General features: G+C 39.1%; 1 protein-coding gene and 1 long non-coding RNA gene across 2 annotated transcripts in view; both read right to left on the reverse strand.

Annotated features, from left to right (window-relative positions):
- Positions 1 to 25663, reverse strand: part of LOC143363142 (uncharacterized) — a 412518-nt gene that overhangs the window by 303240 nt on the left and 83615 nt on the right. The gene's annotated exons all lie outside the window — the stretch shown is intronic.
- LOC143363158 (uncharacterized) lies at positions 1176 to 4618 on the reverse strand. The gene is made up of 4 exons (XM_076803757.1): positions 3998 to 4618; positions 3068 to 3198; positions 1750 to 2048; positions 1176 to 1718 (listed from the first exon to the last, which is right to left on the reverse strand). The coding sequence occupies exons 1-4, from the start codon at positions 4452 to 4454 to the stop codon at positions 1676 to 1678; spliced, it is 930 nt and encodes a 309-aa protein (XP_076659872.1). The 5' UTR covers positions 4455 to 4618; the 3' UTR covers positions 1176 to 1675.

Genomic DNA, 25663 nt, shown 5'->3' on the forward strand with positions numbered 1-25663 from the left:
CGTAATTGAGTTTTGTCTTCTTCTTGTGGCAGCTGTAAAATTTAAATGAAAAATGAAACAAAATACATATGTATTACGTATAGTTCGTGGCAATACCACATAAAAGTAATAAGTGTAGGTACTTACTCATTACAGCATCATATAATTTTAAATTAACGAAAGGTAATTTTTTCTTCCGTCCTTGCCCGGAATAATATGACGCTGCTTCCTTTGTTATTTGTTTGCGGAGCATATTATAAATAATTCTTCTATTGGTGTCTCCACCGACTAAATATAACAGTTGTACCTAAAAGATATATGTCATTATTTATTTAATGTCATCATTACAGATTATAAATATGAACCATTTACTAAACAAAAATACTATGAATCACATATAAAGTAAAAAAATCATATAATTCATATATTTCGGAAATTACCTAAAAATGCAAGTAATGTTTATATTTCCAAATACATACCAGCGAATTAAATTTTTCCGTATGTTCTGATATAATCGCATCGAACTCATTGATGCTATTGATAGATCCTAACGGCAATTGATTCAGAAAATCTATCTCGCTACTTCCACCTAACTGGTTGCTTCCAGCCGTTACTGTGACGTTTAGTAACCTTTCTATCCTCTCTAATTTATTAAAAATTTGCTTAACGTCGTATTTTAAGTCTAGGTATTGTCTACTTAATGCGGCCAAATGATCCTCGTTCTTTTTCGTTACACGATGTAGATCTGTGTAGAATATCACAAAGTATTATTATTGCCTTAAGTTTATTATTTTAGTATATGATCAATTAATTACTATTTTTATATTTATAATAAAAATTCAGCATTTTTGTTTATTTTCCGAGTTACTTGGGGTTTCCATGTGCGATTGCTGAATTGGTTGGCTTTCATTTGACGAATCAGATGAGTCGGACGATTCGAAAATAATTCGCTTTCTTGAAACAGTGTCGTGTCGCGATTTCCTCGTTGGTGACATTTTAAAAATGATATGAAACAATCCCTAAAAATATAAACTAATAAATAAATCAGCTAATATCTAATTTAAAATAAAGTAAGTAAATATAGGTTAATTATATTGATGAAGTAGCTCATATGCTGCGAAAAATGAATGGCATTTCACTACAAATGATATGTACAAAATTTCACTTAGTTCATAAGATACAATTTTATCAGCGAATTTATCAAATTTAAATAATCCTATTATTTTGGATTTAATAGGATGTTTATAAAAATTTTTTAATTTCGTTGATAATTTCCCAACTATTTTGTTTTCTAATATGTCTGTGACTTGTAGGACATGGCCATTTTTTAAAAAGACATAGCGGTCACTAAATCCATAAGCTTTTAATTTAAAATTAGGAAGTTGTATTGTTTTTTTATTATTGTGTGTTGCAATCCTTATTTGGGTATTAATATTTTCCGTGACTGTAGGCATTCCATTTTCCGATAATCTATTTGTTATTTATGCTAAAGGTTTATTCCATCTACGCAGCATGCTTACTAACTTACCTAAATAATTTTCAAAAGGGAAGCAACTTAATTCCTCCAAAGAATATTTCAAATTTTCTACGTCGTCTGAAATGTGGACTAAATTATGAATATTGTATGTACAAAATTCTCTTCCGTAGAGACCTGCACAATTACCTACAAATTTAAATAGCATTCCCGGTGCTGTGTTTAACCACTCTGGGTTTGGATATAACTTATTATGTAATAAAATTCTAATAGAGGCATGAAATAACAAAAAGTGATCATAATAATTATCTGGAAGAATTTGTTTCAATAGAATGGGTCCCAAGTATAAAAGAAATAGTCGAAACTCTGTAGCTTTGAATCTTGATAACTCCGATATGGGTCGCGGTTTACGATTAAATTCACTTGGTACATATTTGGCTGAAGATATCATTCTCTTTGATAGTTTATTTTTATCTGACTTTCTAAGCTGTGTCTTGCACCAATGACGGAGTAATTTTTTCATTACTCCTAAGCAACATAAATGCATATAGTCTAGAGAAAAATGTTGTATTATGTCGAATTGAATTATATTTAACAGAGGTTGTAACGTGGACCTCTACTCGCCGCGTAGGAAGGCGGGGGCGGGGTCCACTCCGGGAATTTATGGGCTCAGAGGCCGGGCCGCGTACGGCCGTGAATACGCGGTCCTCCCGGTACTAACCGATTCTCGAAGGTTCTCAGAAATCGAAACGAACCTGCTGCTCGGGCGCCAGGCACCGGAAGGGTGCCACGCGAAACGCGGACGAAGTCCGCCCTTAGCCGAAGCTGGGGGCGGGAGGTGAACCTTCGGGAACCGCGAGAAGGTCGAGAGGCGCGAAAAGGGTCGGGGGTTCGGACACGGAAGGGAGCGAGGACAGCCCTCACGGCAGGGCGGATCGCGCAGGTGAAAAGATCGATAGTCGGGCTGGGCTCTACAATTTTATTGGCGTCGGATTTTACAAAGCCGCGGCCACGTGGCCGCACCCGAGAGCCCGCGCTCTTCGTACAAAGTTTGCGGTAAGGTGGAGGGTTCGCAACGCGCTGTTGTCGATCGGTAAAATACGCCGCGGGGGTGCGGTAGATCGGCACGAGAATGGCCCCTCGCCGACGCGAGGGGTTCGCGGCACGCAGGTGGTCGGCGCGATTACGATATGACTGTCGCGGCGCGGTTTCGGTTCCAACGGACGGCGAACGCTCGGCGAAAACTTCGCGATAGGCTACGCGACGGCTCGATAGGAATAACGCGAGAAGTAACGTAACGAACGGATAGTTGCAAACGGTAACGGTGGCAGCTCCTCCGAGGAAGACTTCCGCACGATATTTTTGCGGGAACTCGCTGCCGCGGCTCAAGGTACCGGTGAATTCGGTACGAGCGGAATGTCCGAGGCGAGAAGCGCCCCGGCGCGTGAAAACTCGGGGAACGAGACGCGATATTACGCGTCCGACGGGCGATCCGCGAGCTCGCGTTGCCGCGAGGGCACGGAATCGTCGTCGGGCGACCTCGTCGGTTCCCCGACAGAGCCTGGCGAACCAACTCGCGAAAAATAAACGAAAAGGGTCACTTAGGGGACTCACCGTTCCTGCCGGTAATATTTCCGCCGTTTGTCGCGGTTCTGCCCGTCTCGCTCGGGATGGTCTTCCGGTTGTTCGGCTCTTGCCTCGTAACGGTATCGAGATCGTGGTCCCGCTGTAGCTCGGTTGTGGAACTGCACGCACTTCGCGTGTACGATAATCGGAACGAATTTCGGTAGTACAAGCTACACGGCGGTCCGGGCTAGTTCGGTAGTTTTCTAGGTGCGACTCAGTACGGAAGTCACCGCGACAGTAATTCGGCCTAGTCCGTTCGCGTTACGGCAGGGTCCTCGCATCCCCACTCCTTACCGTAGTCCGGCTTTTCCTCTAATAGGGCGCGCGTCTGGCGCGAAATTCGGAACTCGCAGGATCGTGCCTACGTCGGGTCCTTGGGCCCTAGACCTTACGCGAAAATCATTCCGAAATAGAAACGCGGGGTAGATCTGCGATCTGCCCCGGTATGGAGAGGGGGGGCGCCTACCCCACCCTCGCCGAGGCCCCTTGCAATTGGCTAGGTGAGGCGACGGCAGGACCGCGAAATAGATTGTCGGTTGGTTGACAGGGGCCTTCGTCCCGCTTCGTCACCTCCGGGTTGTCTGGCCCGTGTGTGGCGTCGCCCATTCCTCGTTATTACCGGTGCACCGGATTTTCGTATTGGCCATGGTTTGGCGTAGGGGGTCCCGCGAAGCGCTGTGCCCTTTCCTCAGGTCGGCTGGATACCGGGGTGCCGTTCGCCTACCTGAAACTTGCCGGGCTCGGCGCGCGCGAAAGGGTGAAAGTGCGAGTTTCCTGTCGATTCGGGAGTTCCTCGGGGAGCGCTTCCTAACCTATCGAGCCGTGGTTCTATTCGCGACAACGTTGTTTTCGGGCAGTCCGGTCCCTTCGTTCGATTATTAGGGGCGCAAAAGGGCGACGTGGTTTGTGCAACGTCACAAGGTGTCCTTTGATTATCTTGATGATGAGAAAAATCATGAAAATTTTCAAAATGGAAATGCGTTCGAGCAGTAGCGTCATATTTTATATAACTAATTCGTTTTTTGTAATATATACCCGTTTCTGTACATCTTTCGCAACCTTTGTAACCCGTATGTCCTTTAATGTTTTTTAAAAATGCTCTCGCAGGTGCATCACAGGTAAAACATACAACACTTACTTTAAAATTATTACCATCGTAAGATAATCCATATTCTAAAATATCGTTCAATTCATGTATAAAATCATTTAAATAATCAGTCAAGGAATTAGGTTTTGCATCGCCATAATATATTGCTATTGGAAAAGGGGACACCGTACAATGTTTCAGTACTATTTTGCATAAAATGGGCCAAAACTGTTTATTTGAACTTGTTGAAAGTGGAATACCATCGACATTAAAAATTAATTGAAACATAAATGTTTCTTTTAGCTCCGTCAAAATACTTGCATTTTGTAACAGTCTTAATAAATGCACCTTTATACCTAAATATGAATATTGAGCTATCGTGTTCTTTTTGCTAATAATTGTTGTAATATTGTTTGATGAGCGCTTAGTCTTTAATACAGTTCGTGCATCGCGTGGAATCTTATATTCAGGAAAAATGTCCATCAAGCCTTTTAATAAACTATTTAGTTGAGAATGATTGATTTTATTTTCTAGGGACCATATTTTTAAAAACGTAAGTAATTTCAAATTTCGAAAAGCAGTACATGAATCATCCGTAGTGTAATTTGTGTTATTTGTAATTTGACAATCAAATGGTTGATTCATATCAGATAAGACGGGATCATTAATCGTTTGTGAATTAGTTCGTTATGATTCCAATTGATTCTTCTACTGTGTCGCGACTAATCTGATTCTGATTCAAATTTAAAGCCATTTGTTTCTTTATAAATTTATATTTTTTGTATCGTTTTTCGGCCATTGTGAAATTTGTGTAACTGCAAACTAAATGTTGTATGAAAAACTATCCTTGAAAACGTTAATTGTTAGTCTTCAGAAAATGGAAAATATATATACATATATACATATATTTAAAAAATATAAAAATATGTATATTTATTTATTACACATAACAGATAAATGTACTTACCTTGAAGGAACCTGGATTCGGTAGGCGAATGCCTTCGAATGAGTATTCAAAATCAGGACACAGTGGTGTCGCGGCAGTGTCCGGGGTAGTTAGCCTAGCGCGATTACGAATCTAACCGTTGTGACTCAGCGCGACTGAACTTTTCGACTCGACTCGGATTCGGCTGTGACTAGGATCTATAGCTCGGCTGTGACCTAGACTCCTAGCGTCGGTAGTCTGCCGTCTTATATTTCCAAAACGAAAAGTCCTTTCGAGGAACTTCCACCAATCAGTGAATTTTGCATAACACGCCCACGTCCCACGCCCCTCGTGCGTGAGAAGGGTGAGCGCGTCGTTTCGTTAAAAATCTAATGTTGGTGATGCAGCGGAGTGTCTTCCGGGCCCAGTGCTAAGTGCGGTACGTGCCTGCTGGCTTACATCAACGGGCCCAGCTTTCCCGGTTGATAGAAACCAGGCACGCGTCGCTGGGACACTCTAAGCTGGAAACCCTTCGACTACCAAAATTTATGGCGTCCACTTGCGCTATTAAGTTCGTCGCTAGGAACTACAAGGACACATCTGTCCGCTAAGTGGCCAAAATCGTTTAAAGACGTTTTCTCACAAATAGCGTCTTATGCTGTGCAAACCATAAATCTTTCTTGGTGCTGGTGCGCTGAAGGTTTCTCTTCCGGCGCCCAGCTAGCCGCTACAACCTTTTCTGCGAACGATGAAATGCAGGTGTCGAGAACACGTATGACCGTATCGTTTATTATTACCGAAACTATAATATATTAGTTTGCGTAAACTATACACACACAAACAATTGTCAATTCTTCAATCGCACACAGTTTTTACAAACTGTATTAATACTTATATTTGAGGACTTTACGTTTTTCTGTCAAACACTACTGTATACTATATAGCTCGCGCTCCGCAGTCAACCGTTCAATCAGAATGCTAGCTTGCTAACGAATTAATGCATTTCTTTACTTTGACCGAAGTCAATTGTTTATATTTTCTGGCGCTGCGAGTCTAATCTCCAGATTCTCTTTAGACAAAGCCGAGAAAGATCCCGAATAGGTTCCAGAAATGCTATAGGGAGTCTGTTGCTACGAACTTTTTTAATTTTACAGTTCAATCAGATTGTGTAAGACGCAAGAGCTACACGATTATTTTTCGTGCAACAACTTATTAAATTATAATATAAATGTATGTCGATTAAGTGACACACACGAATTCAAAGTAAATTAAAAGTAAACATTTTACTTAGCAACATATTGTAGAACAAATATTTTTCCATGATGAACATAAAATATTTCCTACATATTAAAAAAAAAATTCTATTTCTAATATTACATAAAGATGCATTTTATAATAATAAAAAATATTTTTTTCATAATATAAAATAAATATTATCTGTATATTAGGAAAAAATATTCCATCTCTAATATGAAATAAAGATTCATTTAATATTTAGAAAAAAATATTTTTTTCGTAACATGAAATAAATATTTCCTGCATATTTAAAAAAAAAATATTTATTTCTTAATATAAAGTAAATATTGCATTTATATTTGAATATTTAAAAAAGATTGAATCTCTTTCTAATATTATATGAATGTGTATACAATATTTTGTGCTACTAGGGGTGTTTCAGGGCTATTGGGGGGATTCTGTCGGTCCCGGTTGAGGTTTTGTTTGGGAGTTTTTTAATGATACTTGCAACTGTGTGTGGGGTACAGAATGGGTCAATTTCGTTGTCCGAGTCGTCTGGGTGTGTGGCGATATTTTGGTCGGAGAACTGTGTAATGGTGTTTTTGTTGTGTCGGTTATTTGTGAATTCGTTTGTTAGTGTGAGGGTGGTGTTGTCTATTAGTTCTTTTAGTCTTGTTCCGTTGTTAAGATATCGTGGGGAGTTGATTGTTTCGTAGTATGCTCCTATGGCGTTGAGTTTGTCCGTCGGTGTTGTTAGTATGTACATGCCTTTAGTTGTTTGGAGGGTTGAGGTGTTGCATTGGCTTCTGGTAATGATTTGTCTGTTGTTTTGCTTTATGTGTATGGCGTCTATTGTGAATGGGGGTTTACGTCGGAATATGGAATTGATTTTAGGGAAGAAAGTGTCCGAGTTTCTATGGTCTATTTGTTTGATAACGTTAGTCCAGTATTCGTTAATGGCTTTTCTGAATTCCGAGTGTAGTTTTTTTGTTAGGAGTTTGTGAGTGAATTTTTGCTGTTTTTGTTATGGATAGGTGTGAGTTGGGGTCGGTTAGATGTAGTCTGTGTAATATTGTTGTTAATGTCTTTTTTTGTTTTTGTAGTTTGGCGATTTTTCTGTTAATATACATTGTCGTGTTATTGCGTTTCTAGTGTTGGGGGGGGGGGGTGGTGTGTGTCTAATGCGTTCTGTATGGCTTCGGTTATGATGAGGAGGTTGTTGTCGATGTCTGTTGTGGTCAAGTTGCGATTGGTGGGGATCGTATTTGTATAGTGTCTGTCTAGGTGTTTAGTGTAGTTTTTCCATTTGGTGGCCTTGTAGTTTAGTTTTATGGGGTCTGGGTTTGTGGTTGATGAGATGTTTGAGGGCAGGATGAATTGCATTGAAATAGCTAGGTCGTCACTGTCGTAGGGCAGTGTACTGGCTTTCCCGTTTGTATTGTATGCTAGCTCGAGCCTGGCATCTGCGAGGCAGATGTCCAGGAAAGACTGGCCCGGTTTGTATGTGGGCGGGGTGGTGGTGGTTGTAATTGTGTTGAGTCTGTATGTTAGGTCGTGTTTGTTTTCCCATTTTTTAAAGTATCGTCCGCTCTGGTTGTTTGTTTTGTCCCCCCAGTTCGTCCGTTTAGTGTTGAGGTCTCCGGCTATTATGTAGTAGTTGTTGTCGTCGTGGAGTTTGAGTGATTGGTATAGGTGGTCGAGTTCAGTTATGTAAAGTGTTCTGTTGTCGTTTGTCGCGTATGCACTTACTATGTAGATTGTGTGGTTGTTTATGATCTTTATCTTTATAATTGTGTATTCTAGTATTTTGTTGTCTATTGAGGAGGGGGAGTGAATAGGTTCGCGTGGTATATCGTTTTTGACTAAAATTGCTGTTCCTTCGCCTTGGGTTGCGTTGGGCCTGTCTTTCCTGTAAAGCTTGTAGTCTTTGAATGTGATATTATGTGAGGGGTTGAGCTTGGTTTCCGATAGTAGTATTATGTCGTGGTTGTGTGTTTGTAGGAAGTGTTTCAGGTCGAGTCTGCGTGGGTGTGAGATTAGTGAATTTACGTTAATGGCTGCAATTTTTATGGTGGTGGGAGGGCTGGCGGCGTTATTACTCATTATGTTTGTCGAATAGTGTGTTTAGAACAAATTCTAGTTTTTCTGTGTTGATTGCTACCTGTGTGGCTATTTGCTGTATCTGTGCGGTGATGATAGTGGCTATTTCGGTCTTGAGATTGTTGATCCATTCGTGTGGGGGTTGCTGGGTGGTTGGCTTCTCGGTTTGGTGTGGGCTGGATGATCTGTCGATCCTTCGTGGTTCGCTGGTGGGTGGTGGTTGTTGCGTCGTGATTGATGCTTGGGATGGCTGCTGGGTTGGTGGTGGTCCTCTGACCATTTGCGCGAATGAGCGGTCGCTTGTGACTGCTGTCGCAATTTTTTGAATTCTGTTAGCGTTTTTTTGTTTGCTGTGGATGTGAGTATCTTTCTTTAGTTTAATCGCGAACTTTATAAATGGGCAGCCTTTGTAGGAGGCAGGGTGGCCTTTTGGCCACAGTTGGCACATTTTAAATTGTCGCGGCTGCCAGTGTTGGTGAGGGGGCAGTTGCCTGGCCCGTGATTTTTTGCGCACTTAACACAGCGATATTCTAAGTGGCAATTTTTGCTCGCGTGTCCGAGACGTTGGCATTTTTTGCACTGAAATATTTGTGGTTTCTTTAGGTGTTCCCATTTGACTTTTTGGTAAGCGAGGGTTTTGATTTTGAAGATTGCTGCTGTTCGGCTTTCTCGGCTGAGTTGTATTAAGTGGTGGTATTTGTCCGGGTTTTGCTTGTTGTACGTGAATTTGGTGACACTGATTATCTGGATGTCTGGTAGTTTAAGATCTTCAATTTCGCTTTTGATGTCGGCTGTTGAGAAGTTACCTTTTATGCCTTTTACTAATATTGATTTGGGTTTGTGTTCCTCGGGGGTGTACGTGTAATATTGTGTATTTGCTTCTGTGAGTTTATCAGTTATTGCTGTGTAACTTTGGAGGTTTTTTGTGTATATTGTGTGGTTGTCTTTATCATTTTCTTTTACTGTGAAGTCCTGTTTTTTTAAGTTTAGTGCCAGTGCGGTTTGAATTATCGTCTCTATGTTAGAGTTCACCGTGTAGATTGGTGGGGGTGCGTAGGTTTTCGGTTTGTGTTGGATGCTGGTTGGCTGCGTGTTGGGGGTGTTTTCGTTCAGTTCGTTGTCACTGTCGTCTGAGAGATGCTGGTATTGGTTGGTTAGAAGCAATGTGTCAGAGATGCTGATGAGATTGGTTGGTGTTTTCTGGGTTTTTTGGGGAATTCCCATGGGCCTTTACTGGGGTCTTTTTTTTCTTCTGCGTCGGTCGGGTTCTGGGGTGCTCCGAGGGATGGCGCTGGGGCTCCTTTTTTCGAGCTGCTGCTAGGTTTGGCTGCAGAGTTTTTAGGGGGGTTGTTGCCCTGTTGTTTTCTTTGAGGATGTCTTTGTACATTCTCTCTAGATGCCCCGATGTTAGTTTTGCGATTTTGGATGAGGTGGATGTTCCTGGCTTATTGTTAATGTCCTTCAGGCTGTTTTCCTTGTTGTCCATCTCGCTGGGGAGACGTCTCTTGGGACGCGGCAGCGGGTTGGCCGCCATTGGGCCCGATACGGGAAGAGGGTGCCTCGTCGAGTATCGGGGCCAGGCACTTTTTTGGCACTCACTTCCACATTTATTTTATATTAAGTAACAAATATTTCTTTTTAAATATTCAGCAAAATATATATTTCATGTTACGAGGAAAATATGTTTTTCTAAGTATTAAATGAATCTTTATTTCATATTAGAAGTAGAATATTTTTTCCTAATATACAAATAATATTTATTTAATATCACGAAAAAATATTTTTTTCTCATTATAAAACAAATCGGAAATAAAGATATCTTTATTTCATATTAGAAATAGAATAATTTTTGCAAATACAGATAATACAGAAAATATTCTCTCAACAAACAGTGCGCAGAAAGTAATACATATTCATAGTTTCTAATTTTTGTTATAATATTTTCTTAAATTTGAAAGTTTTATTGAATGTTTTTTAAATATTGAATTTATATTTTTCAAATATTAAATTCACATTTTTTTAATATTTACTTTATATTTTTTAAATATCTAGTTTATATCTTCTGAATATTTAGCTTATATTTTTGTTAGGATTATATGGACGTGGATCTAATGGTAGACTTTAACACACTTTATTTAATATACGAAAATTACATGCTTTCGCGCGTAGAGAAGAATGTGGAGTGTTCCAGAAAAGAAAGAACGCAGACCAAACGGAATCACTCCTAGAAAACAAAAGACGATCAGTCCGATAGACGCATTCTCATGCAGATTTCGCGAATAACTGTCGAGTATTAATTCTCAACAATTTTTTTAACATTCAATTTATATTTCTTGTACATGTATACAATATTTAGATCCATTATTTTTCTCATATGAAAAAATGTGGCTTAAAAAATATTTTTACAATATTTGAAAAAAATATCTATCTAATATTTTTGTGCTACTAGGGAACTTTGTCGCATTAATGTTATTATAATATAAATACATGTCAATTAAGTGACAAACACAAATTCAAAGTAAATTAAAAGTAAACATTTTACTTCGCATCATATTCGGGTGTAACAGACCTGGCTGCGCCAGGCCTGTTCCTAGCCGTACGCGCCCCGAACGCGAACCGCCCCGAACACGACCGACGGATACCGAGCTCCGTCGGTACCCGCGAGCGCACCCCCGCGACCCCCGCACCGCCGAACTGATCTTGGCGGGAACCGGAACCCGCCATGATGCGATACCGTCCCGCCGGATGCGTGACGCCACCGGAAAAACCGCCCGCGAACCGCACCGCACCGGACCCCTCGCCTAGCAAGACGAGAGAGACGAGGCGGAAAACGGTCTCTTTGGCCTTCCGCTACGCTCGCGCTTGGACGTACTTTTCCGATCCGATCTCTAGCCGCCGATACCGACCGCCCGATCACGACCGGAATCGTCCTTCGCGACGCCGAGAAGCCGCCCGTAAGCTACGACTCGCGAGAGTATATTTTACCCGCGGAAATTGTAACCGCGAGTGTGCCGAAATTTCCGCGCGACCCGCGAATCCAGAATACGCCGCTGCGTACGGCCATGACCACGCCGTGACCCGACACCTTTCTTTTCTTACTTTCGGATCTGTCGAAATTTGGAGGCTTATTCCTTCTTAATTTAAAATATGGAATTTTCAATTGTAAATAATTGTACGATCATTTGAATATTCGTTAACTTGTTTAAAAATCTTAATTTTTTAAACGTTCTATATGAATATAACACGAATATATATATGTAAATGTACAGAAGAAAAGGATAGTTTTAAAAATTATGTTTTGTATATATTGTTAACAAATGGTAACACATTTTGAAGAGTATTATTTTCCGACGTGGAAATGAAAGGTATAAACAATCACGGCATGATAATTGTTTCAATGTAGACAGCAAACAGTAAGAAATATTATAAAAAAACAAAAAACCCGACTGCGAAAAGAACTAAAAAGATAAGAAACAAAAAACTAATTTATTAAATAAAATATTGATAATAAATAAAACCAAAAATAAAATAGAAATAGAAAGTATAAATTATTAATAATTCTTTTCGCAGTCAGATTTTTTGTTTTATTAATTATTTTTATCTCTTATGTAAAATCTATAAAAATTACAATCTCATTGAAGATAGTCCAAATGATGTCGTGTTTGGACTCATTTTCATCAGGAAAATCCCATCAATTCACTCGTCACAATAAGACGAGACTGTAACGTGATACGGGGTCAGGTTTATTGGGGAGACAACACTAATGCAGTGTCAATATTTTTTTTATGCATAAAAATAATTTTTTTTTTCAACTTATTAATTTTATTATAAGTATACATTTGTAAACAAATTTGGTTGTAAAAAATTTTGCCATTTGTTCGCCACAGTTACAGTGGGGAATTTACTGGGAAAGTTCAATATTCGTGTATATCACGATATGAAATACATTTATTTTGCAAAACATGCGTATTAGGATGGAAATTGTTAATAATAATCATATAATAACCATTGTTATGCATAATACAATTTTGCAATAATTATATATCAATCATTTCTATGTCTTTTTAATTTGTTTTTAATATATGTTTTATAACTATTGAAAAAGTAATAAGAATGTAAGGATAGATCGAAATGTGCAAGATCACGAGAGTCAATGATTTTGAGTCGCAATCAAAGTACTGAGAATGACTCGGATAGCGAAGCAGCAGCAGCAGCATGCTCGGATAGCATTTTGTTGAGTTTATTCATTTTATTCACTAATATTATAATTTGTTTAAGTTTATTATTGTTAATTTTACATATGGTTCATTTATTATTAATTTTGTTCTACATTTGTTAGTTTTTAAAAATAAATTTGTTAATTTTTAATAATAATTTTTTTTTTCTAAAAATTTTTTTTTTGTTAAAATTATAAACTATATTGGTAAGTATAATTGTCCGTAAAAAATGTCCTCTAACCGAACTACGAGAAGTGCCGAAAACAGGCGATTTGTCCGCACTGTGCGCCGGCGGGTATTATGAATCAAAGGCTATAGCCGGGTTTGAGGGTCTAATCTGCCCTGGAAGGTATTTTATTCTAATTTGCGATTTCAAAGTTTATTCCAAGTTTTAGCCCGATAGCTCATCTGCAAGAGTAGTTATAGAGGAAAATCGAAAATCCAGTTTTTGGCCCATTTTCCCCATTGACAATTTAAAATTCTGAAGAAAATCTGACACATTTCGGATACCAAACCACATACTTTGAATCGTTTTCAGATTTTTCCGTTGCAAACTCTGGTTGTAAAAATCGAAAAACGTAGATGACTAAAGGCCGAAAGTACTCCAAAAATATTTTTCCGAAAAATTATTAAAAAATAGTTCAAACATAGTTAAAAAATGTTTTTACAACAGCGTAACAACAATCATACGGTTAGAAATCGAAAAGACATCTGATTAACGAAAAAAAAAATATTGGCCCCGGGCGGGATTCGCACCTGGTCCAAAAAGTCATCAGCGGTTCCGCAGTCGGAGACTATAATACTTTCGAAATATTCAGATATATCCTGCATAGTATAATTTTTGTTTTTGTACTACGCAATTTTTAATGTCTAGATGATGTTTCCCTGAACTTAGGAATGTTTAATATTACATAATATATTTTTACGATAATTATAACTTAGTTTTTCACGGAAAAAACGCCGAAAAAAGTGGTTTTTATTTTTTCCTACTATGACGCACCGAACGCAGGAATTTGAAAAAAATTGAATATAATACTAAGACAATATCTTATTGCTAAATAATTCTGTTCTAGTGTCTCTTCGATTTCTATATGAAATCTGAAGGATTTCAGACATTTTTTTAAAACATCTCGAGATCTAATAATTTTTTTGCCATGGTACCCTAATCATTTTTTACGTAGAATGAACGGAAGAATCGATCTGTGCAAAAAAAATATGCATTTCTATTTAAAGAAATGATGCAATTGTTAATTGCACATGCACTGCTGCATCTAAAAAAAATTTAAAGGCCTACAGATGTAGTGCTCTTCGAACCATTTATCTTTCTCCTTCATCATTTTTTCGTAAATGCAATAATAACGGAGTTATGACTTGAAACAATTGCGTGGACCACCCTATATAATGCTATATGCGTATATGGACAACTGCACATTGCTTGCATGAGTCCGAAACATCAAACTAGCGGAGTATTTGCATGTATAGGAAAATTATATACATATACACACATATACAGACGCACGTTGCCGATGAGCGAATAGGCGTCGAACATAACCACAATCTACGCTTGCAGTTTCCTCCAATCCCACTTCGACAGTCCTTCTACTTGGGCGCCACCTGATGAGCTCCAGCTCAACTAAACTTGTCACATTTTTTGCTCTATATTATCGATATCATGAATTCTGAGGCTAGAAAGCCATGCCGAAAACGTACCTCAAGTTTTCGCCTTTATTTCGCAACAGAATCAAGACAAATTATAGCTCAATTTGTAGCTGGAGATATTTTCTAGTGCGGGCTGGTCTCGACATCATCCAGAAAACTCATCCAATGGCATAAAAATGCTTGAATTCCACGGCACGTGCATCGTCAATGTTTGGCCTACTTCTAACGCTCATATTTCTAAATATCTCCATAATCTCGTCAGCTCATGACCAGCCCGCATTAGATTGAACCTTCCTCTTTCGAATGAGCCCTTTACCAGCGACAAAATATTCCTTTTTAAGGACGAAAACTTGAGGCACGTAAAACCATATTTTGTCGGTAATGTAGTCACTCTACTTTTGGCGCTCCGGGCCCTTAACGCAACTGCTGTCATCGCATCGTCTCTGCTTTCCATGTTTCTTCCTTTTGGATTGGATCTGCAATTTTTGGCCTGGCTTTCCGCGGTTAAAACATTTAAATGTCTTTTTACCTTGTGGAGGTTTCGTGTGACTCTTTGTTTATATATTCTTGTACCCTCCTCTCCTTTTTGTTAGTAGGGCTTCTTCTTTTTCTTCTTCTTGATCCTTTGTACTCTCTAGCTTTCTTGCTTCCTCCTCAAGCAGCTTTGTCTTTGAAGCATTTCCCATGCTTCCATCGAAGTTTTTGCCCTTTTTATATGATTGTACTGATCCGATTGTATACTTAGGGTGATTACGTCTAAAGCCCTTTCGTCCCTCGTGGTCCTCATAGTCGTCATAGTCTTCTTCGGGTTTGGGTATATTTCCATTCACGTAGCCCCACAAATCATTAAATCTAAGTACACTCTTCATTTGTATTTTCCACGTCTCATAGTTCGTACTGTTTATTATTTATATTTTATTGGCTCACTGGGCCCATAACCTGTTAGGAAGTATTCGGCTAATAACAGAGCGCGGTTCGCTCGGTGCGTGGTTAAATAAGTTTTAGTTTATTACAAATACATACAAAACGCGTATCGCCATGCGTGCGATACAGAACGTGGTTCGCGGTACAATGCAACGATCGCGACGACGCTGCGACAAGCGAAGATCCGCGTGTAACAAAAGACTGCCGAAATAAATGAATTACAATTCCTACCACGTGGCAGTGGTTTTTCCTATCTATATAGGAAATGTGCGTTTCCATAAACGCACATGCGTGTTGACTCGCGGATTAGCGCCAAAGTTTAACAAATATAATAAATATTATTTTTCGTATATTCAATGAATAACAAATTTTACAATTTGCCAAACTTTTGAATCTTGTTGTAGAAGATCCAGCACTTTGCCCGCCTGGCACATCCTCCCCTCAGGAGACGGCATCCATAATACAGAGCGTGAAGAATATGTTGAAGAGGTATGTCAAAAGTTAAATATTATTTCATTCAACATTGATCCCGTATGATCACTTGTAAAAGTATGGTTTATTTATTTATTTTTTTTTTCGTTGGAAACTATCGTACTGGCTTGTAGAAAGAAAAAAAAGCCACGTCGCCTGCCGCCGTAGTGACGCCCACAAATGAAAAAAAAACAAGGTATGGTCTTGTTTCACGCTATTTTCATCTTGAAATTGATTCATATAAACTGTTGTTGGCTTCTTTGAACCTTCTGCTACGAAATACAATTTTCAAAAGGACGTCAAAATACTTAAAAGATTGTCAAGAAAAATTTAAATGACAGTTGTTATGCGAGATTCCATGTTCGTTGCAAGTTGCGGCGTGTCTGTTATTATATATTAACGTTGCATATACAATTATTTGTTCTTTTTCCTAAATATTTTCATAAGTGATACCAGAATTTATTAATTATAAACAATGACTCTGTATAAAATTCCGTTTGTGGTAATCTGACTTATCGTTATATTACAAAAGCATACAGGAGTTCAGTTTTAGTTGATCTTTTACTAATATAACTATCAGTTTTGAAACAATTTTTGATCGATAATAATAATCGATAATAACAGATATCCAGCAACTTGTAGCAAATATGGAACCTCGCATAACAACTGTAATTAAAAACTGTATTAAATGTTGACAATCTTTTCAATACTTTTTCCTCCTTTTGAAAATTGAATTTGATAGCAGAAAGTTCAAATATAAATATATTATAGAACGTTAAATTCATTTTAATTTCTATCGTCCGTTTATTCCAATCCTATTTTTCTGTATTCGATTTCCATTAAATGTATATATCTGTTCCGTTCCGCAACGGAATTTCCAGAGTTCTTTTTCCTGGCATTCTACGAAACGGGTCATTAGGTTCTTTTCAATTGAAAGTAGTATACAATTTCAATATACTATTTTTGGTGCAAGACAATGTCCATTGCGCCCGTTTGAACTAGGTCACCTTAAGTAGGAGATTAAAGTCCCGAAATCATTGTCGTCGAACTATCCAGCAGCAAAAATTGGGCCCCAGAGTTGGGCAAAATATTTATCTGAATAAAAATTTCGAATAACGAATAAAAGATAAAAAAATTTCATTTGTTTATACGACGACAATCGAATGAAAAAGTATCTTTATACGGCGAGAATTGAATAAATAATTTTATTCGATGAGAATTTATCCGACGAATAAAGAGAATTTTTTTCATTCGAAGCGGATTTATTCGAACTTCGAATAATTTTTTCATCTTTTATCTGTATCTTTTATTCGAAGGTCCGACGGTCGCCGATCTCCAACGACCCAGCGACAGACAAACGGCATACAATGTAATCAGACGGAGAATCGCGCGCGAATGAAAGTTTAAACTTTTAGATTTTTCAATATACCTTCATAAAATTGTGACGCCTGAATTGATGGGATTTTCCTGATGAAAATAAGTACCAGTTCGATTGTAATCGAACAATTCATTCATTGATACGTAATGTTACGATAAAAATTACGGTATACAATTACGAACAATTCCGTCTGCTCTTCTTAACACCAGAACGTCTAGAAATGGACATCAGGTATACCGAAAACCCACATCATCTGGACTATCTTTAATAAGATCATGTCGAAGAATCATTTCGTTGTCACAGCCATTAGCTCGACGTGATTGTCGATTTTAAATATTTTATAGAGCAATTGCGAAAAAAAAAGATATTCTAAATCGAAGTTCACACCGATTATCCAGGTCTCACCACGTGGAGGTTGCTGTGAGGGAGACCCGCCCACCCACATAGTATTTGGCATCGTTCAGACATGGCGGAAAGCGCGCAATTTCCGCCATGTTTGAACAATCGTCCCACCCGACGGAAAGTTACAAAATTACCAAATAATAAAAAAAATCCGTAATTTTGTAGATACTCTTCCTAATACAGATTTGACAGTGCTCTACTTTCGATCACTGTACAAACGAATACCAAGAAGAGCTCATTGCAAAGCCTACCCGCCGAATTACTGCCTGCCTAGTATAAAATCTAATCTTTTTGCATGCATATTTTGTGATTTTCCCCTTTAATGTAATACTTATGTATTTCCTACCTAACAAGTATTTTGTGTTTTGGCCATTTAAGTACTTAAGTTTGCAGGGGGTGGTTAGCTCAAATTTGCTGAAATGAAAATTCAGTGAATTAAATAGGACATGCAAGACATGCGACGGACGTCACAACATGCGATGGACGTCATAACATGCAACCCATTTGATTATGGGTCAAATAGCCACCCAGGTAGCCTTAAACTCAGAAAAAATAGAATTCGTTCTTAATACACTTTTCGAAAAACATAATGTATAACAACGCCACCAGCCCCCCTACCACCATAAATATCGCTTCAATCAATGTAAACTCGATAATAACACACCCACGCAGACTCGACCTGAAAGAATTCCTCCAAGAACATAAGCATGATATAATACTGCTCTCCGAAACAAAGCTCAGTCCCAAACACACCCTTAGCTTCAAAAATTATAAATTATACAGAAAAGACAGGCCCAATGCAATCCAAGGCGGCGGAACCGCAATACTAATAAAAAACAGCATCCCCTGCGAACAGGTACACTCCCCCTCCTCAACCAACAATAAAATCCTAGAATACACGATCATAAAGACAAAAACCGAAAACAACAACACACTATACATAATAAGTGCATACGCGACGAACGACAACAGAACACTATACATCACAGAACTCGACCACCTATTCCACACCTTAAAACTACACGACGCCGACAATTACTACATAATAGCCGGAGACCTAAACACCAAAAGAACCGACTGGGGAGACACAACAAACAACCAGAGAGGACGCTATTTCAAAAAATGGGAAAACAAAAACGACCTCACATATAGACTGAACACTATCACAACCTCCACCCCCACATACAAACCGGGCCTGTCTTTCCTAGACATCTGCCTCGCAGATTCCAGGCTGCAGCTTACAAACAATACCTCCGGGAAAGTCAGTACACTGCCCTACGAAAGCGACCACTTGGCCGTTTCAATGAGCTTCGAACTCCCTTCTAACGTCCCTCCAGCTACCTACCCAGAAGCCATAAAACTAAATTATAAGGCCACTAGATGGAAAGCCTTTACAAAAGACATAGACCGACACTACACAAACACGATACCTACTGACCGCAACCTATCCATTACGGACATCGACCACAACCTGCTAGCCATTACAGACGCAATCAGGAACGCAATAGACACACACACCCCCCAATACAAGACACGCAACAACACCACAATATACATCAACAAAAAAATCGCCAAACTCCAAAAAAAAAAAACACTAACAACATTACTACATAAATTACACCTAACAGATCCCAACTCACGATTAAACATAACAAAAATAGCCAAAAACACCCACAAACACCTCACAAAAAAATTCAAACCGAATTCACCAAAGCCATAAACAAATACTGGACAAACGTGATCAAACGAATCGACCATAGAAACAATGACACTTTTTTCCCTAAAATCAACGCAATCTTCAGACGGACACCACCATCCACAATAGACGGTATCCATATAAAACAAAACGACAACCTAATACTAGACAGAAGCAAATGTAACACAGCAGTCCTCCAAAAAACAAACGACAGCTACATCCTAACTACCCCGACAGACAAACTTAACGCCATAGGAGCCTACTACGAAACGATCAACTCCCCCCGACACCTAAACAACGGGACCAGCCTGAAAGAGATAATAGACAACACGGCTCGCACACTAACACACGAACTCACAACGAATCGACTCACCGAGACTACCATCACCCAATTGTCAGAACAAAACAGCGCCAAAAACCCAGAAGACACTGACTATGAAATCACACCATTCTGCAACCCCTACACAGTAAACATCATACTCAAAAGACTCCCAAACAAAACCTCCGTTGGGACAGACCGAATCCCCCCGATAGTGCTAAAACACCTACCAGACAAAATAATAACTCATCTAGCAATCCTTTTCAACAACGCCATAAATAATAACTATTTCCCGAAAATCTGGAAAACGGCCAAAGTACTCCCAATATTAAAGAGAAACAAAAACCCGACCGACCCCTCCAGCTACTGGCCAATTAGCCTAACACCAAGTCTAAGCAAAGTCTACGAAGCCGTCATCAACAACAAAATATCACAACACTGCACAATACACAATATCATACCAGACTGCCAATTCGGATTCAGACACAGACATTCAATTTGGTATGTGTTGTGGTTTGGATGTTAAATAGAGGATTCACCCAATATAACAATAACCATTTATTAAATAAACAACAAAAACTCAACGACGTAACAAGGAACAAAAAATGAAATAACAATGAAACAAGAACTACGGATAACTACTACGAACAACTGACGGCGAATGAACTGACTGACTGACTTGACAGACTGACCTCTTCATCCGTCAGAATCCGCGCTTATATCTAGTCCCCGCGCCTCCAGGAATTTCCTTCGAACAAGGAAACTTCTGGAGTGGGGATGTCGCTTCCTGTACGTGCCCCTTGGAGAAAGTTCGTGTCCTTGCATCGAACATCCGTGTCCTGGCGAAAGTCAAGGGTTGGCGGCCAAATGTGCACGCCAAGGAAAAACCCTGAACCTGGTCGCCAAATGTGCACCCCAGGTAGGAACAGACTTCCGGCGACTAAGTGTGCGCTCGGGAAGAGCTTGGGCCTGGCGACCAAGTGCGTCCAAGGTCCCAGCCCGCAAACGACGCTCCTACCTGGGTCCTATGAACCCTTCTACAAGGGGTCCACCACATTCAACAACCCACGCCATACACAAATTCATTTCCGACATGAACAATAACATTAGTAACAACCAGCTAGTAGGCGCAGCCCTACTAGATTTAGAAAAAGCGTTCGATTCGGTCTGGCTCAACGGACTCCTGTACAAACTACACCGTAAAGAATTCCCTAAATGGCTAATACATGCGATACTAGACATGACAACCGACAAAAAATTCGTAACATGGGACGGAAAGACAACATCGACACAGACATACCACATAACAGAAGGACTGCAACAAGGCACCGTAAATTCCCCAATACTATTCAACATATACACCAGCGATCTCCTGAAGGCATTCGAATTCAACAAACCAAATAGGGCAGCTGTACTGGCTTTCGCAGACGACCTAGTAACATATACCACAAGCAACCGTGTAAACATAGTACAAACAGAACTAGAAACAACCGTCAATAAAATCAACAACTATTACAGTGCCTGGAACCTCCGACTAAACCCCCAAAAATGCGAAACGATATTATTCTGCAAGCCCCTCCGCTACCTATCCACCAACATCAGAGCAGGCGGCAATAAATTCCAAATTAATACAATTGTACCCGGAACAACCTCCAATTGTAAAATACCCCATAAAAAATCAGTCAAATACTTAGGAGTACACATAGACTACCTGCTTAGAGGCAACGAACACATAACAAAACAACTCATAAAAGCAACCACAGCATTTAAAGCTAACAACCGACTGTTCTACAACAAACACCTACCTGGAAGAACCAAAACAATACTATATATGTTACTAATAAGACCAATATTAACATATGCAGCACCCATCTGGTGGAACACCAATCACACAATGATGGAAAGACTGAGAATCTTCGAGCGGAAGTGTCTAAAAGCCTGCAACCATATACACAGATCCGCAAATTCCAACTGGCAACACTACACAAACAGCACAACACTGTACAACATAGCCAACATACCACGAATAGACACATTTCTAATAAAACTTACCAGAGATTACTTCAGCAAGCTACCTCACATAGAAAACAGTATCACAAAAGACCTAGCAAACCCCGACACAGCAACAACACATCGACAACTAACCACCGGATATCTACCCCCACAAGCATTTACTACCTGCGACGCAAATGGACTCATACAAGATCACAATAACACCCCCATAATCTACCATTGGCGCCGTAATAAAGCAGACAAAAGAATCGCGTTCACCAGCCAAGAATACTCCGAACACCCAGAACGATTTAAATTCTCAACGACACTTCCGCTCCGAGACAGATACAATTTCGAACGGCTACATTTAAAGAAACACTGGTGGCTCAACTCTAACAGCCCCCACATGCAGGCCCTCCGTACCCGCAAAATAACCGCACCCCGCAGACTCCCAACACAATAATCGCCCCTCAACCAGAGGAAAAAAGGAATCCATCACAAACGCAAGAATGTGGGGCCTATGCCCTGTAAAAAACTTTAGCCTAAGATGTAAATAGCCGCACCCTGTATAAATACCCTAGTAGTAAGTTTAATTTAAGTTAGTTAGTAAGTATTGATTAAGACCAAAAAACCTGCATCGGGGTTTTACACTCTGCAACTGAGCAGAGGTTTTTTTTTCCCGAACCAAACCAAAAGCAATCTCCTAGCACCAAAGACCTAACTACGTGCAATATACTAAGCATAAGATAGTATCATAAGCCCTTAGCATAAGATATAGTTTATATACGAGTATTGCAAGCGCGCAATCAATTATATAGCAAACCCAAAGAAATACTGGTTAAGTTTTTTATATGTTTACACAGGGACCACAACACAAAAAAAATGTACATACTATATCCAATAAACATATTTCCCAAATTAAGCACAGCGGTTAATGCGTCAGTTCGCTGGAGTTCGAATCCCGTCGGTGGAAAAGTTTTTTTTTTCCATATATCATCTTTATTTTTTCAATTTCTTACATGGTTCATTCATGTGATTTTAACATTTTTTTTTTAATGTTTTGAAAATATTGAAGTAACATCTTTCGTCGAAAGTTGAGAACGATTACCTTTTAAAGCAGGCATGAGAACTCTGAAACCAAGATCTGTTAAATGAGATATAACATCTCGAAAACCTCTGTCGATAATACAAAAGTCTCCCCCCTTTATGAGGGTTTTCAATCCATTTGGATTTTGAAGAATTATTCCCATTATCTCGGCATCATTTTGATTGGCATAGAATGGACCGACCATGTCTACTATATAGCCATTCGTTGTGCAGATTGTGAAGGGTTTACACAACGGTACCTTTTTGGACTAAATATTACTTTCGTTGGTATTCGTTGTTTGTACTTTTCTGGTGACGAATGTACGTCCCATCGAAAATAATGTACTTCCTCATGTACCTTACCATAAAAAGCAATGGCTTAGGTTATTTATACCTGACATCTCACTTTCAAAATAGTGGTAGTATGTAGCCATTTTCTTTTAATTTGACAAAAACCAATACTTTGCTGCATGTTATTTATTCAGAGTCCGTCTCATTTCCTCCCTAATTTCCGAAGACACAAGGCTTAGAAAGTAGATTAATGAATTTTAATATTAAGAATGTTAAACAGGACCGTAATGATGAAAATATACAATTAGGGAATCGGGGAAGTAATAGATACTCCAAAGCTATTTTTGTATGTATTTTAGCTAAAAATGTTACTTTAATATTTTCAAAACATTAAAAAAAATTTGTTAAAATCACATGAATGAACCACATAAGAAATTGAAAAAATAAAGATGATATATGGAAAAAAAAACTTTTCCACCGACGGGATTCGAACTCCAGCGTATCCGCTCCGTAGTCTAGCGCATTAACCGCTGTGCCAACTGTTACGAACATACAAAGAAATACAATTTATTCTTTCTCTAAAATCACATTTCTTAGGTCAAACAATTACTTGCGTCAATGTAATAATGTTAAAAATTACTTAATATATACTTGCGGTAAAACCAACAAGTGTGATTTTCCTCCTAATAGCAGAAACGTCGAAAAATTCGGTTTTTATTTTTTTTGACAATGATGTCCCACAACAAAAGATCTAAAAAAATTGACGACACTGCCTGTTACAGTACTTTATCAGGGAACTAAACAGTAGAATAGCATGTTTTACGACCACAGTTTGCAACAAAAAAATTTGAAAAAATTCTCAAAAATCTGTCAGGATCCAAAATATTCCACATTTTTTTCAGAATTTTAGGAAGCATGAGAGTGCGGAAAATGCTCGGAAAAGCACGAAATACAATTTACTCTGTAACTACCCTCACGGACAAGAAATCGTGGGCCAAGGGACAAGGGGGTTGAAATTGTGCTCAGAGGAGTTTTTCTTGGTCAGCTGTCGAATAGTTGATTAATCATTGAAAAACCTCTGAGGTTAGTTTTGACCATCTTAATCGGCTAGCCCCTTTCCTTGTATTTCTTGAAATATTCATAATAGGAAAAATAAATGTCAAGAGATACGAAGAAATTTATAACCAAAAAATAAAATAAACAAATAAAAAAATAAATAAAAATAAAAACAATTGTAAATATTATTTTCAGATAATAAAATTTAAACGATTAATAGTAAAAATTATAAGAGGAACACAAAGGAAAATGGAGGAAATTAAATTAGAGAAATTATATGAAGAATTGTTCATTCCATGAGCAATGGCGGAGCCAATAGGCGTTCAACGAACGTGGAAATGAAGCTTTAGGCCAGTGTTCCTTGTTATACGCGCCCACGATGCGCGCCTCTTTTTATCTCCCCGCTTACAGACACAGTCGCGTGCAAATGTGCAATACGTAGTTGGTGATTAACGAGACATGTGTACCTTTGCATTATATTGTGTTATATCATATACGTTACTTATTAAATGTCCTCATATATATAAATGAATGTAGTTTACTTTGCGTATAATCCCAACAATGGTTATGGGCCCAGAAACGTGTAAAAGTAAGACATAACCTATGAAGACCACGTGTTCAGTGCAAGACAGAAATGGAATCGCAAAGTGAATGAAAGCATAGGAGGTGAAAGAATGTATAGCAGAGGCGAACGGCAAATAACAAAATTATCTGATAGAAACTATCGCTCATGGAAAATAGAAATGAAATGGCTATTACGAGCCAAAGGTTTATGGGATCTCGTATCGAGAGATCCAAATGAGAACACTACAGAATTGGAGCAGAGGTTAAAGACGAGGATTTGGCATATGTACTACTAGCAGGTCTTCCAGATAGTTAAGAGAACCTGAATATGGCATTGGCAAGCTTGCCTGACGACAAGTTTACATCAGGAGAAGTCAAAGGAGTTCTATTAGCGGAATATGGTAGAAGGGTATCTAGACAACAGGATGAAGGAAGTACGCGTAAAGAGGCATTCCAAATCTCAAAGAGAACAGATACGAAAGAACATAAGGTACAACATTTCAACAAATTCAGAAATCATACATGTTTCAATTGCAAGAAACCAGGACATATAGCGAGGGACTGTCGAACCAGAGTAGAGGAGAGGAAGAAATTTGATCCGAAATCAAAAGTAAAGTATGACAGGTCCTACTTTTGCGTTGTCGAGCAACATTTTGCATTATTCGGTCGCATGATGCCTGTCAGAGACATGCCCCATCTTTGCATTATCGAGCCATAAATCGCCGCCTCCCGAACCCTTGCAACCTTTTACGATCTAGAGTTGTGTGCGGCACACCATGGCACACGCACACGGCACGCACACTGTGGCGGATCAAGGCCACCTGGGAAAGCTGGACCTCAAATATTGAAAAACCTCTAAGTGCAGTTTTGACCATCTTAATCGGCTAGGCCCTTTACGGTGACAAGGCCACTCCGTACCTGATTTCTAAAATCCCAAAGGTCACGTTCCAAACACGTAAAGCAATACCCATGCCATAACCAGATGTTCCAAGCTGGCCGCTACGTACCACTCACCTTGAACTCACGGAGTTCAACCGAAATGGAAAACTAATATGAAGGGAGGATAAAATCGCACAAAAATTACTATACAAGTAACAATAAACGACTAATAACTAACTGTTAGACACACTGTGTATGTAGTTGTAGGACACGGACGTAACGAGTTTGACACGGAATTCTTG

The sequence above is a fragment of the Halictus rubicundus genome, unplaced genomic scaffold, assembly GCF_050948215.1.
Source record: "Halictus rubicundus isolate RS-2024b unplaced genomic scaffold, iyHalRubi1_principal scaffold0025, whole genome shotgun sequence".
NCBI classification, from domain to species: Eukaryota; Metazoa; Arthropoda; class Insecta; order Hymenoptera; family Halictidae; genus Halictus; species Halictus rubicundus.